The 14621-nt window shown below is 36.9% G+C and overlaps 2 protein-coding genes across 6 annotated transcripts in view; one reads left to right on the top strand and one right to left on the bottom strand.

Annotated features, from left to right (window-relative positions):
* The window catches only part of LOC113530673 (60S ribosomal protein L22), a 4971-nt gene extending 4532 nt beyond the window's left edge, over positions 1–439 (bottom strand). Inside the window, 2 exon segments of the mRNA XM_026920893.3 lie at positions 372–397; positions 400–439. Of these exon segments, the coding sequence (XP_026776694.2) occupies positions 372–397; positions 400–424 (51 nt within the window). The 5' untranslated portion in view covers positions 425–439.
* Positions 440–1639: 1200 nt separating this feature from the next.
* On the top strand, positions 1640–14595 carry rnf207b (ring finger protein 207b). Of its 5 annotated transcripts, none has more exons than XM_026920888.3 (18): positions 1640–1751; positions 2191–2381; positions 3959–4091; positions 4871–5015; positions 5135–5216; positions 5294–5369; positions 5461–5586; positions 7234–7280; positions 7898–7970; positions 8055–8123; positions 10911–10979; positions 11054–11172; positions 11529–11697; positions 11798–11983; positions 12080–12131; positions 12208–12325; positions 12413–12508; positions 14337–14595. In XM_026920888.3, the coding sequence occupies exons 2-18, from the start codon at positions 2191–2193 to the stop codon at positions 14485–14487; spliced, it is 1902 nt and encodes a 633-aa protein (XP_026776689.1). In that variant the 5' UTR covers positions 1640–1751; the 3' UTR covers positions 14488–14595. The 5 variants fall into 5 exon arrangements, with proteins under 5 accessions (XP_026776689.1, XP_026776690.1, XP_026776691.1 ...); XM_026920889.3 differs by having other exon boundaries at positions 1722–1751; positions 2153–2381; XM_026920890.3 differs by lacking the exon at positions 1640–1751 and having other exon boundaries at positions 1761–2381; positions 12416–12508.
* Positions 14596–14621: the final 26 nt, after the last annotated feature.

Here is a 14621-nt window from a genome sequence, read left to right on the forward strand (position 1 = left end):
TGATACTGCTCTATTTCTATATAGTCCCTGAATGACATAATAAGACTCTTCAATCTACATCATTCCCCCTTAACAACAATTACATTTTACTATAATTATTATGACGTCTGATTCAAAAAGTCGTTGTTTATTAGCAACATCTGAACAGACTTAGCTCTTAGCTACTTAGCTTGTGTTAAGCGGTTAGCTTAGCTTCATTCACTACGGACCCACAAACGACCAAATGAAAGCAAAACTGGCTTTAGAAAATGTCATTTCGGTTTATAATATGATAGAGACATCTCCAACAGAGCAGTCAGTGCTAACAGGACAGCACAGAGCAGAGATGAAACATGTACATTTCAACTAAATCCGACCATATGATCACTCACCAGCGGAGCCATGGCGAAAAAGTTGTGCGAGAGGAAGGACAGCGACTGCGCATGCGCGCTGTAGATACCTAATCGAGCGCAGACGCAGTCGATGCATCGACAGAGCAGTGTGTGACAGTTGAGAGCAAAAGTTTGCACCCCCTCCTTGAATTCTGATTTAAAAAAAAAGTTAAAAATGAAATGTAAGTGTATCGTGCAAAAAAAAAAGACAACAACACAAAGTTAAAATCGACAGAGAATATTTATGTCACTATTTTGTCATTATTATAATAAACATATAATAAACTTTAGATATTATTTTTGTTTCCACTATTAAAATCTTCACACACTATTACACTGTTACTGATGATAATGGATTAACTTTTGTGAAAAATCTAACTGATACTAAATGTCTTCTAATCATTTTCATTTTCCTTTCAGGGCCTGCAAACTTTTTATAATAATAATAATAATAATAATAATAATAATAATAATAAATACATTTAAAAATATATACTTACATATTTTTTAAAAATATATTTTAAATAAAAAAAATAAAAAACAAAATGACTAAAAAACAATAATAAGACTAAAAGAAAGTAGTATAAAAAGAAAAATGGATATTTATATATTATTTATATATATTTATATCTCATTTAGCTTTGCACTTGGATATATGTACAAGTAGTACTACTACCAGGACTGGTACTGTTACTTATAATCATCCCAGTAATGTATAGTAAATTGATTATGTCTGATTTTATTATAAACATTGTTTTAACAGCAAAATGTCAAAGGCAAATCTTCAGTTTTGAACTTGGATCATTGTTACTAATATTTTTTATTCACATACTGTAACACTTAGGTTAGGTCTAGTTCCTCAGAGAATGTTCAGTGCAGCAGTCACCTGCACACTGTTCATAATTCCTAGGTAAGTGGGTACTGGGTAAAAACGTAAGTTTTACGTAAGTAAAATGAATATATTTGGACACTTAGATGTACTTAGTATGTAGAAACATGGTGTATTAAACCTGCTTTACTTTGGGTTTACTTTAGTCCATCAACTAGCTTTAGAATACTTAAAAGTGTTTAAATCAGATATCTACATTTACAATCTGTTAATGTTAGGCCACTCTTATCATTGCATTGTTCCCTGACCCAGATTTAAAGAGCCACTATAATAAAAGACATGCTATTTATGTCACTCACCGATAAACAAAGGGTATCTGGTATCCTGGGTGGGATATTTGGGCAGTAACTCACCACCCCCTCATTCAGCTGCTGTGCGGTGTGGATCCCTGGTTCTCCTGACGTCAAGGCCAGCCCTCTGTCTAGGCAGGCTGACAAACCCTCTGCATGGCTTTCATTCCAGCCGCAGACAGCAGCTAGGACACCAGCAAGGTGAATGAATGTCTCTGCGTTGGTTTTATTTCTGATTGCTACATGTGCCAGTTTTCATGTGACATTTTACCTGTCATATTTAGTATGTTTCTATTTGTTTTGTTACTACACACTCTTAGAATAAAAGCTTCCATTTAGCACTCTAAAGGGTTCTTTGTGGGGGAACCCTATAGGTTCTATGTAGGAGCTTACAAACAAGGGTTGTCCTTTCAGGAATCATTCCAGGTACAACCTCTTTAAATAGCTAGAATTGTTAACCATCCAAAGAACCCTTGCGTATTTTCTAAGAGTGTGTCATAGTTCATTATTAGACTTCCTGGGTCAAGAATCAGTGATCTTTTTTTCTAATTTGATGAGTCTAGGCACTGTTTTAGTATATGAAACATCAATTCCTTCCTGAGGTTCTCTGAAGAGATGAAGAACTTGCCTGCCTTTGCAGATGTCTGGAGGAATCTTCTCTCCTTTGGATAAACTTTTCGACCCAGACAGTGCAAACTGCCACCCCTTGGTGTGCCACTTGTGCCGTGAGCAGTATGAGCATCCGTGCCTACTGGACTGTTACCACACTTTCTGTGCCAGCTGCCTGCGTGGTAGAGCTGTGGACAGCCGGCTCACATGCCCCCTCTGTGGGTAAGAACCTGCTAATGCAACTGCAAACAAAAGAACCTTAACACCCTTATTTTGCGTAATACCACAGCACTGCTGAATGCTTGATTCTGATTGGTCGAAGGGTACTGATTAATTTTTTTTTAACAACAGCACAAATCTAACAAAAGGTCCAGCTGCAAAGTTTATATTAATGCACTTGTTATACAGTAATACATTATCATTTCTATAGTAACAACTTACACCAGGACTTATATGGCAGACAATTCACATGAACGAATTTGAAAAAACGTGTAATTGTTGATATGGTGAAGTTTTCTGTGAGGATGTGATCAATAGCATTTTTGGAAGGAGTCTCCAGTGTCAGTTCTTTGTAACATTCAAAGATAAAGCTGTAACCGACACGGGAAAGTCTTCAGGATGGATGCCTTTGCCTTTTCTTGATCAAGTTAGATTTTTTGTCGTAAAAAAAATGACAACAACTCTTTTTAGCTAATATAATGTAAGTGATAGCACGAACTAAAAATTATTCAAGGACACAACATTAAACATAAACTAACAAAAAGTACAATGTGTCATTTTTTAATTAATAAAAAAATTTATAATTCTTGGCAAACTGCTGTGATATAAATCGAATAAACTGTTTCATGTCAATGATTATTATCCTATAACAGCACACCCAGTAGTGTTTAATTCCTTCCATAGTCTGTGGTGTAATAACACGACTTTTAGTGTAGGGCTATAAATAGCAAGAATGATAAATTGGCTAAATTCAATTGTAATGTGTAGTATGTTACATTTGAATAGCTTGGCATTGTGTTCACAGCTCAGAATGACATGCATTCATTCAGTTCCCCAATGCCAGGGCATAGCAGAGGCAGCAATCAACAGCTGCAGTGTAAATCCTGCCCTTGTTTTAGCCTGGATAGAAATACACATGGCATACGCCAGTAAGGCCACTACGGCGTCAGACAAACACTGGGCATGTACCCTTATCTTGTGCTGTGTATGATTAGAGACAGCTACACCTTCTCTGTCCTGTTCTTTCTCCTTGTGTGGAATAGCAAGTCATGCGACAGCTAACTTCTATAGAATATTTATGGATATCAAATATAAGGAAATACATCAAAACAGGGAAACCATCATGGTTAAATTAACATGTTTATGTAAGTATGAGTTTAAACGTCCTTGCATATCTTGCATACATTGCTACTGAATTGCAGCAGAAATATTAACTACACTGGTTTATATTCAGAACTACAACATTCAGTTGTTATATATGTATAAAATAAAATGAGTTTCTTTATATGTTTTCAAGAACCTTAACTAATAATTGTTCAGAGACCAAGGAAATCAGGGTTTCCACTGCAGCATACACTCATGACTATTTTCTGCATCTATCTTTACAAACACTGTTTTATCCAGGACTTCAGAACAATGCTATTTCTATCCATGTTACTATGACGGCAAGAGAAAGGGAGTGGTAGATACTGTATATAGCATATGTATGAACAATGTAGAATAAAAAAAAGTCCCTCACTTTCTAAAATGGAACACAAATAGTATGTGAGATGTGCTTTCCTTTCCCCTGTGCCTTTCAGGCACCAGTCTATTGTGAAAGGGGTGAATGCACTGCCTCCAGAGGACCGTCTGCTGAAGTTCTTGGTGGATAATTCTGCGGACAGCGAGGAAACCGTGCAGTGTGCCAACTGTGACTGGGAGTGCAAGAAACAGGTCTTATACCGTCTTTTGATCAGGCACAAGAATTAAGATTCCTATTGACACAGTGACTTTAAGTAGGTTGAAATTGCATGGGTAAAAAAGTTTTATAATCTCCAGTGAATTAACCTCCATAACTTTAGGTTTCTGAATGTAAGATCTGGGGACTTGGGGATTTGAAGCCCTCTTTGGATAAAAAAAAAGTGTTACTTGTGAAAGAACATTTCCTTAATGCTAATCAGGTGGATATTTAATGTAATCTATATAATCAGATTGTCAGTGCAGTTCATCTTTAGGGTTGTGCTCCAATCCGTGCAAGTCAATACACATTCAATGCTAATTAAGCCTGTGTCCCCAATAACACTACTGGCGTACTAACATACTATTTAGTATGCAGTATCATGTGGTTTGGGATGTAGCCCAAGTAATTGAAACCAAGAGTAATTACATGCTGTTACCATAACTTCCTCAGTATTACAAAAAATACAATTATTGAGTACATAAAAACCTCTTCTGTGCAACAAGTTCTTGTCTTTTAGCCAGAAAGAAAATGATTAAAATATTATTGTGTGTGCAATATTCCAATCTCTCACTGGTCTGTCCGTGTATCACCTTCCTTTAGCTGATGCTGCATTTTAATTGTGGCCATTCTACAAAAAAATCAACAGAGCAAACTAACTGACTGGCTAATGTTTTCTATGTGTGTGTTTTTTTTTATCTGTGTATTTTTATATTCATTTTCACAGCATCATTAAATTTCAAATCCATCCTCAGAGTAATATATATATTGCCAGGATGTGGATGCAATGTATTATTGCAACACTTGCAACCAGCCCCTGTGTGGAAACTGCAGAGAAGCCACCCACAAGGCCAAGATGTTCTCACGCCATGAAATTGTTTCCCTGGCCAAGCGCACCAAGGAAGCCCACAAAAAGTGTGGTACGCACTGTGCTCTGACTTAATGTTTAGCAAATCCGGGGAAAAAAATGCTAGTGAAATTGCTTGTCTTAACATCACTATCAATTGTGTTACTCCTGAGGCTCTCTTTGTGCATACAGCCCTCCATGAAGAACTATACATCATGTTCTCTACGGAGAAGAAGTCTATGCTTTGCATCAACTGTTTCAGAGACATGCCAGTGTGAGTGCAGCTTCTCTCACTTACAGGAGTTTGATCAAGATTTTTTTTTTTTACTGTCTTGTGGTGATTTTTTACAGGGAGAGTAGAGCGCACTGCATTGATATTGAGACAGCCTATATGCAAGGCTGTGAAAAACTGGACCAAGCCGTTTTAGTAAGGAGCCTGAAATCTTTCCTCTACGCATAGTATTCAGACACGGTAAAGTGACACATACTGTACAAAAACCTGTTATCTCTTGTTTAAGGCTGTGAAGGAGCTCCAGACATCAGCACGAGAAGCCATTGTTCTGCTGAAAGCTATGATTGGAGAAGTCAGGGCCAATGTGGATGAGGAGGAGGGTGCAATCTGTACCCTTTTCAACAGCATGCAGGTAATACATGGCTAAATTTTGCGTCAATAAAAATTGTTAGTAATGTTTCACTGTAACGTGCGGAGATTAAAGACAGGATGAAGGGGTTAAACTCTGCATGCCGTTTATCAGGGCTAATCCAGAAATCAGTGTCATAAACCATAATGGGGGTCAAATCACAAGCAGGAAGCAACAAACAAGGATGATCCATGATTCAAAAACAAAAAAATAAGCAAGGTCAAAACTAGGAAACCTAGAATCACAGAACAAGTCTGGGTAACACACTTACACACTTACTTACGAGACTTTGCGAGAAGACAAAGGAACATGAAGGTACATAAACACAGACTAATCGAGAGATCATCTCAGAACAGGTGCACACATTAGGTAACAGACCACTGACAGGACAAGGACAGAATACCAGACGAATATACAAGCACATGGCAGTGTAAACAAAAGCACATAGAATCAACTCAAAACAAAACATGAGCGCAGCACTTGTCATGCTTTAAACTGCACCTGAGACATTGCTGAGACATTCACATTAAAGCACACTAAAAGAACAATATTTGCTTCATTACCTAACATGAATGAACCACAAATAAAGTAATCTGCACTTGTATTTTTTTAAAATAATGAACCAAATAAGCCAAATGATGAATACCAGCATTGAACATTGAACAAAAACAAGTCCACAACTACCAAGATGAACTAATGCTGTTATTAATGTTTGTAGTGAGACTGAATGGTGGGTGCCAGTATTTATGTTATACCACAGCACTGCTGAATTCTTGATTCTGATTGGTCAGAGGATGTTGATTAATTTTCTATAAGAACATGGCTCTGACAATAGTGCTGACTGTAACTCAGATCACAAGTTTTTATATCAGTGCACTTATTCTAGGTTAGTTATTGTTGCCATAGTAACAGCTAATTCCTACAGACTTGTATGGCGGAGGCGCCACATAATTTAAAACTAATAGTCAAATAAAGTGATAAAATTGATATTTAACAAACAAGGAAAGGAGTAAGGAGACATTTACTGTATATAATGTTTCTGGAAGGAGTCTCCAGTGTTAGCACTTAACAGTAATGTCAGTAAATAATCAGTAAATCTTCCGCCTTCAGATTTTGCACTTTCTTGGTTTCTTGGTAACATGACAAGCTGTGATTGTTTGTTTGTTTGTTTTTATTAACTTCAAGAAAGAGATTAATAATGTTCATAACTTGATTCCACAACATTACATTGTAACTATAAACTGATAAAAAGTCATTTTCTAATTAATAAAAAATTGTAATTCTTGGCAAATTGCTCTGGTATAAGAGGAAGAAAACACTTCAGGACGTGCTGTCGAGAAAATAATCAACTGTCAACAGCACACCTAACTGTGTTTTATTCTTTATCTCATTTATGTGGACTTATTTTTAGTCCTGGATTAAATAACCATTAGTCAATGCAGGTGTATTTTTGTACAATTTAAACAAAGATCAATTAATATGTGTTAACTTACTTTTGTTAGCATTGCCTCTCAGTAAATAATGTTAGTTTAGTGTACCTTAATGTAAAGTGTTAACAGATTGTTATAAGCACTAAATCATACTATAGCTACAATTTGCTGTTGTAAAATCTAGATTTTATAAATGGTACTCTGCACTTGTGTCTTTCAGGAAAAACTAGCAGAGAGAAAGAAGATTCTACTTAAAGCAGCTCAAAGGTTAGTGTCTTATAACCTAATGTTATATAATATAATCAAATGTAATGTTCTTTTGTTCTGAGGAACACATCATGTCTCCATCAGCTATATAAAGCACAATAAAATCCACAGAGCGCTTTGAGGCAGTAGCAAGATATTATGGCTCTTATTACACATCTAATAATATCTCAGTGATATTGCTGCAAATCTGCCTGACATCTCACTCCGCTTCTATTCAAGAGATAATTATAGTACTTTGTTTCTGTTTCTAAATTTCTGTATCATGGACACCTTGAAATTCAGTAGTCTTAAAGTGTTTTATGCCTTGCGTCCTGAAGTCTTCCTCTTGTCTGAGAAGTTACAAAGCAACACTGACACTGGAATGTCTTTCCAAAATGCTAAATAAATGTCCCCGTATCAACAATTGCACATTTTTAAAAAATCTGTTTATGTGGAACATCCACCATTCAGGTCTTTGTGAATGACTTGTTGCTATAGAAACAATAACGTATTAGAATGAGTGCATTGATATAAACCTGTGATTCACAGTCAGATTTACTGTCTAAGTCATGCTATTCTAGAAATTTAATCAACATCTACTGACGAATCATAATAAAGAATTTTGAATCATTTTGCAGCCAGCATGAGGAGAAGGAACGAGCTTTTAAAGAGCAGCTGTCACACCTGGCTGCACTGCTGCCGACTCTCCAGGTCAGAGCTTTTCCTGCTGTCTCTCTACCTGTCTGTCTATCTGATTAAGTCTATCTGATACAGTACTTCCTGTTTCTTCTGCAGGTCCATCTGGTTACGTGCTCTGCTTTCCTTAGTTCAGCAAATAAATTTGAGTTTCTAGACATGGGTTATGTGAGTAGACTTCTTTTTCTTCAGGAAACTCACTGCATGGTTTAAAAAAAAAGCTGCATGTTAATAGGCAGGAGTGGAAAAGTACAAAATGTGTGTGTGGTGTGTGTGTATGTGTGTATGTATATATATATATATATATATATATACAGTCAGGTCCATAAATATTGGGACAGTGACACAGTTTTGGTAATTTTGCCTCTGTACACCACCACAGTGGATTTGAAATGAAGAAGTCAAGATGTGACTGAAGCGTAGACTTTCAGCTTTAATTCAAGGGGTTTAACAAAAATATTGCATTAACCGTTTAGGAATTACAGCCATTTTTTACAGAGTTCCTCCATTTTCACAGGCTCAAAAGTAATGGGACAAACTAATATAATCATAAATATTAGGATTATTTTTATTACTTGGAGGTAAATCCTTTGCAGTCAATGACTACCTGAAGTCTGGACCCCATGGACATCACCAAATGCTGAGTTTCCTCCCTTGAGATGATTTGCCAGGTCTTTACTGCAGCCATCTTCAGTTGCTGCTTGTTTGTGGGTCATTCTGCCTTCAGATTTGTCTTCAGTAAGTGAAAAGCAGCTCAGTTGGGTTGAGGTCAGGTGACTGACTCGGCCATTTAAGAACATTTAATTTCCAAGCTCTTGGGCTGCTTTCACAGTATGTTTTGGGTTGTTATCCATCTGTACTGTGAAGCGCTGTCCTATCAGTTTTGCAGCATTTGACTGCTTCTATCAACAGTCACATTATCAGTAAACCCCAGTGACCCAGTTCCATTGGCAGCCAAACATGCCCATGCCATAACACTGCCTCCACATGTTTGACGGATGATTTGGTATGCTTTGGATCATGAGCCCTTCCTTTCCTTCTCCATACTTTTCTCTTCCCATCATTATGGTACAAGTTAATCTTGCATCAGAACTGGTCAGGCTTTTTTTAGAGGTTTTTTAGCAAAATCTCATCTGGCCTTTGTGTTCTTGAGTGTTACCAGCGGTTTGCATCTTGAGGTAAACCGTCTGTATTTACATTCATGAAGGTGGGTCTTGATTGTAGACTTTGACAATGATAGGCCTACCTCCTCCAGAGTGTTCCTGACTTGGCTAGATGTTGTGAAGGGGTTGTTCTTCAATAAGAAAAGAATTCTGCAATCATCCACTTTAGTTGTTTTCTGTGGTCTCCCAGGCCTTTTGGTGTTGCTGAGCTTGCCAGTGCATTCCTTCTTTTTAAGAATGTATCAAATTGTTGATTTGGCCCTCCTAAAGTTTCTGCTATCTCTCTGATAGGTCTGTTTTGTTTTTTCAGCCTAATGATGGCCTCCTTCACTTGCATCAACACCTCTTAGGACGGCATATTGAGAGTTCCCATGAACAGCTACCAAATGCAAATTCAACACTTGGAATCAGCTCCAGACCTTTTATCTCCTTAATTTATCATGATATAAGGAGGAAACAGGCCACAGCTGGCCATGAAACTGCTTATCAGTCAATTGTCCCATTACTTTTGAGCCTGTGAAAATGGAGGAACTCTGTAAAAAATGGCTGTAATTCCTAAACAGTTAATGCAATATTTTTGTTAAACCCTTTGAATTAAAGCTGAAAGTCTACGCTTCAGTCACATCTTGACTGCTTCATTTCAAATCCACTGTGGTGGTGTACAGAGGCAAAATTACCAAAACTGTGTCACTGTCCCAATATTTATGGACCTGACTGTACATATATATATATATATATATATATATATATATATATATATATATACATACATACATACATACATACTATGCTGTAGAAACTAAAAGTATAATAAAAATAAAAAATAAAATAAAATGTCCATACCTACATGTGCTACTCAACTGTTTAAATGTAACTGATTTTATTTCTTGCAACTCAATTTGTATGAAAGGCTACAGATGTTCAGGTTCAGGTTCGAGGCAGTATTCATGTTTATACCTTTTAAGAATGTTATTTATAATGAAGGCCAGGTGAGACCAACAGGCAGTCTTTGTGCAAAGATGTTAGTTTTATGACACAAATTGGTTTGGATTTGATTGGATGTTTAAAAAATAATTAATCAATAAATTTAAATTACACAGAAGCAGAAATTAGTATAATTGGTTGCCAGGCAAAATAAAAAATATTTGAGTCATGATCTCTGAGATTTATAAGCACACTGCAAAAAATCATATCTTAGCAAGTAAATATCTTGAATATGAGCAAATTGATCTAATATTTCTTATTATGAGATTATAAATGGAATATAAGATTATTCAGCCTGTTTTTTTTTTTTGTTTTGGTTTGTTTTGCTTTGGGTTTTTTTTTTTTTTTTTTTTTTTTTTTTTTTCTTTTACTCATTTGAAGCTTTACATTTTCATGTTTTTGCGGCAGATAACTTTGGCAATTATCTGTCAATAAAACAAGATCATTTCAAGCTTGAAATGGTAGAAAATGTCTAGAAATAGATTGAATAATCTTATGTTTTTTATTGTAATCTAATGAATGCTAGATAAATATGACTATATTCAAGATAGTTTTACTTTCTAAGATGTCATTTTTTGCAGTGCACTTGCAAGGTCTAAATTAATAATAATAATAATAATAATAATAATAATAATAATAATAATAATGCACATTTTCAAATCACCTAAAATGATACTTATGTATAGACACACAGTGCCATTACTAAAGTTAAAAGTACTCAAGCACTAAAAAGTGCCTTATTAAAATGTGTTCGGTGTTGAGGATCTCATATTCACGTCTTTCTTTATGGTTTTCTCACCTCACATAGCAACTGATGGAGAGGCTGAAGAAGATTGTAAAGCTGCCTCACAGACTGAGGCCATCGCAGAGCAGTAAGGTAAAAGCAGGCTGCACATTTAGCGTGTGTGCTTTACTGTCATCACCTTTCTCATGGAGTGTCTTTTTACACAGATAAACACAGAGTACCGGTCTGAATTCGCCCGCTGTCTGGAGCCCCTGTTACTTCTGGGTCAGCGACGCTCAGTGTCCACGGCAGGCAGCGTCTCAGGACTGGGCAATAGCGGTGGACTGTTAGTGTCTCTGTATTGTGTAGAGCAGAGGTTCTCAAACTTTTTGCAGTCCAGGACCCCTTTAGCCATAGAGCATTTTATTCCTGAAATTTCCTCTGACGGAACACATTATGTCCATGTGACATTATTTATAGGCTGACTTGTTTTAACTGACCAGTCATATAATAAAATACTCAATTATAAATATAATAACTTTGATAATGATGAGTTGCGATTTCCACCACTGTAACAAAAATGAAAAGAAAAATCACAGATGTCTTTGCTATGCTTCATAGACCCTTGAGCTTGTTAAAGAAACTGAAAAATGTTGAGTCAATGCTGAATTTCCACATAGCAGATTTTATTGCTCCCTGCAGACTGCCATCTGTGAGCTGTCACTCCCCAACAGGCGGACATATGATGCTAGATTCCTCAGTGGTGCGAAAGCCCACTTCTCACCGCTACATCAGCACTAAAGTCCTCCTGGCTGAGGGTGGGGAGAGTCCCTTCATGGAGCACTGCAGAAATTATGAGAACAGCTACAAGGTGCACACAGGATGCTAATAGGCTAGTGATACGGTTTGTGACTCCATCTTTGTTTGCACTGTTGCTCATGTAGCCTCATGTTCTTCATTCCTCTGAGTAGAATTTGCAGACAGAAATCCAGAAGCTTAAGGACCAGGTGCAGGAGATTCACAGAGACCTGACTAAACATCATTCCCTCATAAAGACAGACACCATGAGCGAGATCCTGGAAAGGTCTCTGGAGATGGACGGTGAGATCTCAACAGAATACACATCAGTTGAGATGATGAGGGCCATGTTTGAGGAGGTAATCGTCATAAATGCTGATCATATTTGTTCTTGTGGTGGATTAACACCAAATTAAATAGAGAAAACTCAAAGTTCTATGACATTTTCCTCTTAGATCTGGGAGGAGACGTACCAAAGGGTGGCAAACGAGCAAGAAATTTATGAAGGTAAATCAATATAAAGTGTTATTTATATTTCTAGCCTCTAGTTGATGGCCTGACTCTTTTTTTTCCCCATTCCTAGCACAACTTCATGACTTAGTTCAGTTAAAGCAAGAGAATTCCTACCTGACAACTATTGCTCGGCAAATAGGCCCTTACATCCGATCCATAGCGAAGGTGAAGGAGCGCCTAGAACCCAGGTCAGTGCTTTTTCCGTCACATCATTCCCTTCAAATCGACTGCAGTCCATATAATCTGTCATGCAACTTCGCTGATATGATTTTAAGCAGGCTCAAGGAGCCAAAGGAGCTTAAAGATGACCGAACTGAGACTATGCTGAAAATTTATGAGGACAGCAGCATGGCAGCTGATACCCAGCACAGGCAAGCTCTCATCACAACTAATCAACTTTTTTTCTGTATTGTCTCTGTGGAAGAGGAGTATATGGTGTAACAACTACAACATAAAGAAAGGACCATTTATGTCTATGTAAATTTGAAGAATTACAGAAACTTTTTTGCCTGATTGATCCTTCGGGTGTGAAGGATGGCAGTGCTGCCTCCCTTGTCAATCAGAGCAACGTTAATCATTAATCATGGGCATCTGTGAGCTCATGTATGTGGAAGAGGGCAGTTAGCACTTTCCTGTGAGTATGTTCAGTTGCCCTGTGATGTACACTATATAGCCAAACGTTTGTGGACACCTGACCATCACACACATGTGCTTGTTGAATATCCCTTTCCAGCTTTAGTCCCACTTTTGCTCTTATAATAGCCTGGACTGTGGCTCATTTGTGCTCATTCAGCCACAAGAGCATTAGTGAGGTCAGGCACTGATATCAGGCGAGGAGGCAGGCGCACACTCACCGTTCCAGTTCATCCTCCAACCTTGTCAAACCATGTCTTCATGGACCTCGCTTTGTGCACAGGGGCACTGTCATGGTGAAACAGGTTCAGGTCCCTTAGTTCCAGTGAAGGGAAACTGTAATGCTACAGCATACAAAGACATTCGATACAGTTGTGTGCTTCAAACTTTGTGGCAACAGTTTGGGGAAGAACCACATATGGGTGTGATGGTCAGGTGTCCACATACTTTTGGCCATATAGTGTAGCCTGAGTTCCATGTGTTTTGGTAGCGGTCATGTGATAGGGAAAAGCTAGCTATAGTGGGTGGGAATTTGCAAATTAAGAAATTGGGAGAAAAAAAGGGTAGTAAAAAAAAAAAAGTTCCTGTATGTAAGTTGCACAATCTTACTCAATTAACAGAGGAAGTTGCTAGAAGAGGCAACAAGCATTCTCAAATGTACTCAAGTATAATAAGGAAATGTTTTGAACCGATAATAGACAATAGATAGATAGACAACAGACAGACAATTTTTCCCAACATGGTCTCAAGCTTGAAAATCCATTAAATGTTAGGGTTTGTAGCTTCTGTAGCTGACTTCTTTCATACAAAATCGGAAGAAATCCAACCACACTGTCCAGGTTCATGTGAAAGTGAGATCAGGTCATTTTTTCTTTATAGTAACTATAACGTGTAAAGACAAAATGCAGTAAAGATGATTGTGGTGTGGTTCCTATAAACTGGATGTTTCAAAATATAGGCTGTTAAAATGCATGTAACGTTGCCCGTAAATGCAGTGGATTGGTAGTCAGGCAAATCAAAAATATATTTGATTCAAGCCTTTTTTCTGATTTATAATGGTTTATATTTTCTAAATTTTCTAAATCTAAAAAGCTTTTTGTAGTCCAGGACCTATATAACTGTAAAGAAAAAAATCCACGAACCTCCCTCTTATAGATCATTTTTATGAACATAATCTAATTATTCACACAATATTCTCATTATTTATGTGTGTACAATAATATTAATATTTTGGCTATTTATTAAAGTGACCAGTCTAACAGGCTAATAACCATAAAAACACAATAATAATAAATATAATAATTATAATATAATTATAATTATTATATTTATTATTGTGTTTTTAAATATAATAAAATAATATGCTTCACAGACCTCTAGGGGTCCCTAGACCCCACTTTGAGAATCAAGGGTCTGCATGATGAAAATGTAAGAAAATAAATATTAGTTTTCATTGAAATCTAATTGGGTAAAAGTACAAGTATTAATTTTCGGTCATACTCACATAATGTATTGATAAATTATAGTAAAACCTGTATGAACTATTAATGTGGCTTCTCTCAACAGCAATGAACTAACATGTGCTCATGAAGACTATCACACTCTGAGCCTATCCGATGACTCCAATCTCAAAAGCAAGGACCTGTACAGGCTGAACAAGCAGAAATGCGCCACTGATACGAGCCACTGTATCCCTGTTAAACCACAACTCAGCTGATTAAGCAGACCGACAACTCCCTTGACTATATGTAGTACTTGTGAATACAAGACAATAGATAAGGCATTGCTGATGTTTAACATGCAATTGATCTGCTTTGGGGTGCACTAATTAAAAGAAAATCAAAACAAAGT

The sequence above is a fragment of the Pangasianodon hypophthalmus genome, chromosome 16 (genome assembly GCF_027358585.1).
Source record: "Pangasianodon hypophthalmus isolate fPanHyp1 chromosome 16, fPanHyp1.pri, whole genome shotgun sequence".
Classification (NCBI taxonomy): Eukaryota; Metazoa; Chordata; class Actinopteri; order Siluriformes; family Pangasiidae; genus Pangasianodon; species Pangasianodon hypophthalmus.

Bases quoted from the DNA above. Each gene is read 5' to 3' on its own strand.
- rnf207b (XM_026920888.3), top strand. From the start codon at position 2,191: ATGTCTGGAGGAATCTTCTCTCCTTTGGATAAACTTTTCGACCCAGAC. The intron at 5,370-5,460 runs GTAAGGAGCCTG...CTCTTGTTTAAG, and splicing joins AACTGGACCAAGCCGTTTTA to GCTGTGAAGGAGCTCCAGAC. The intron at 12,509-14,336 runs GCAAGCTCTCAT...TTCTCTCAACAG, and splicing joins GCAGCTGATACCCAGCACAG to CAATGAACTAACATGTGCTC.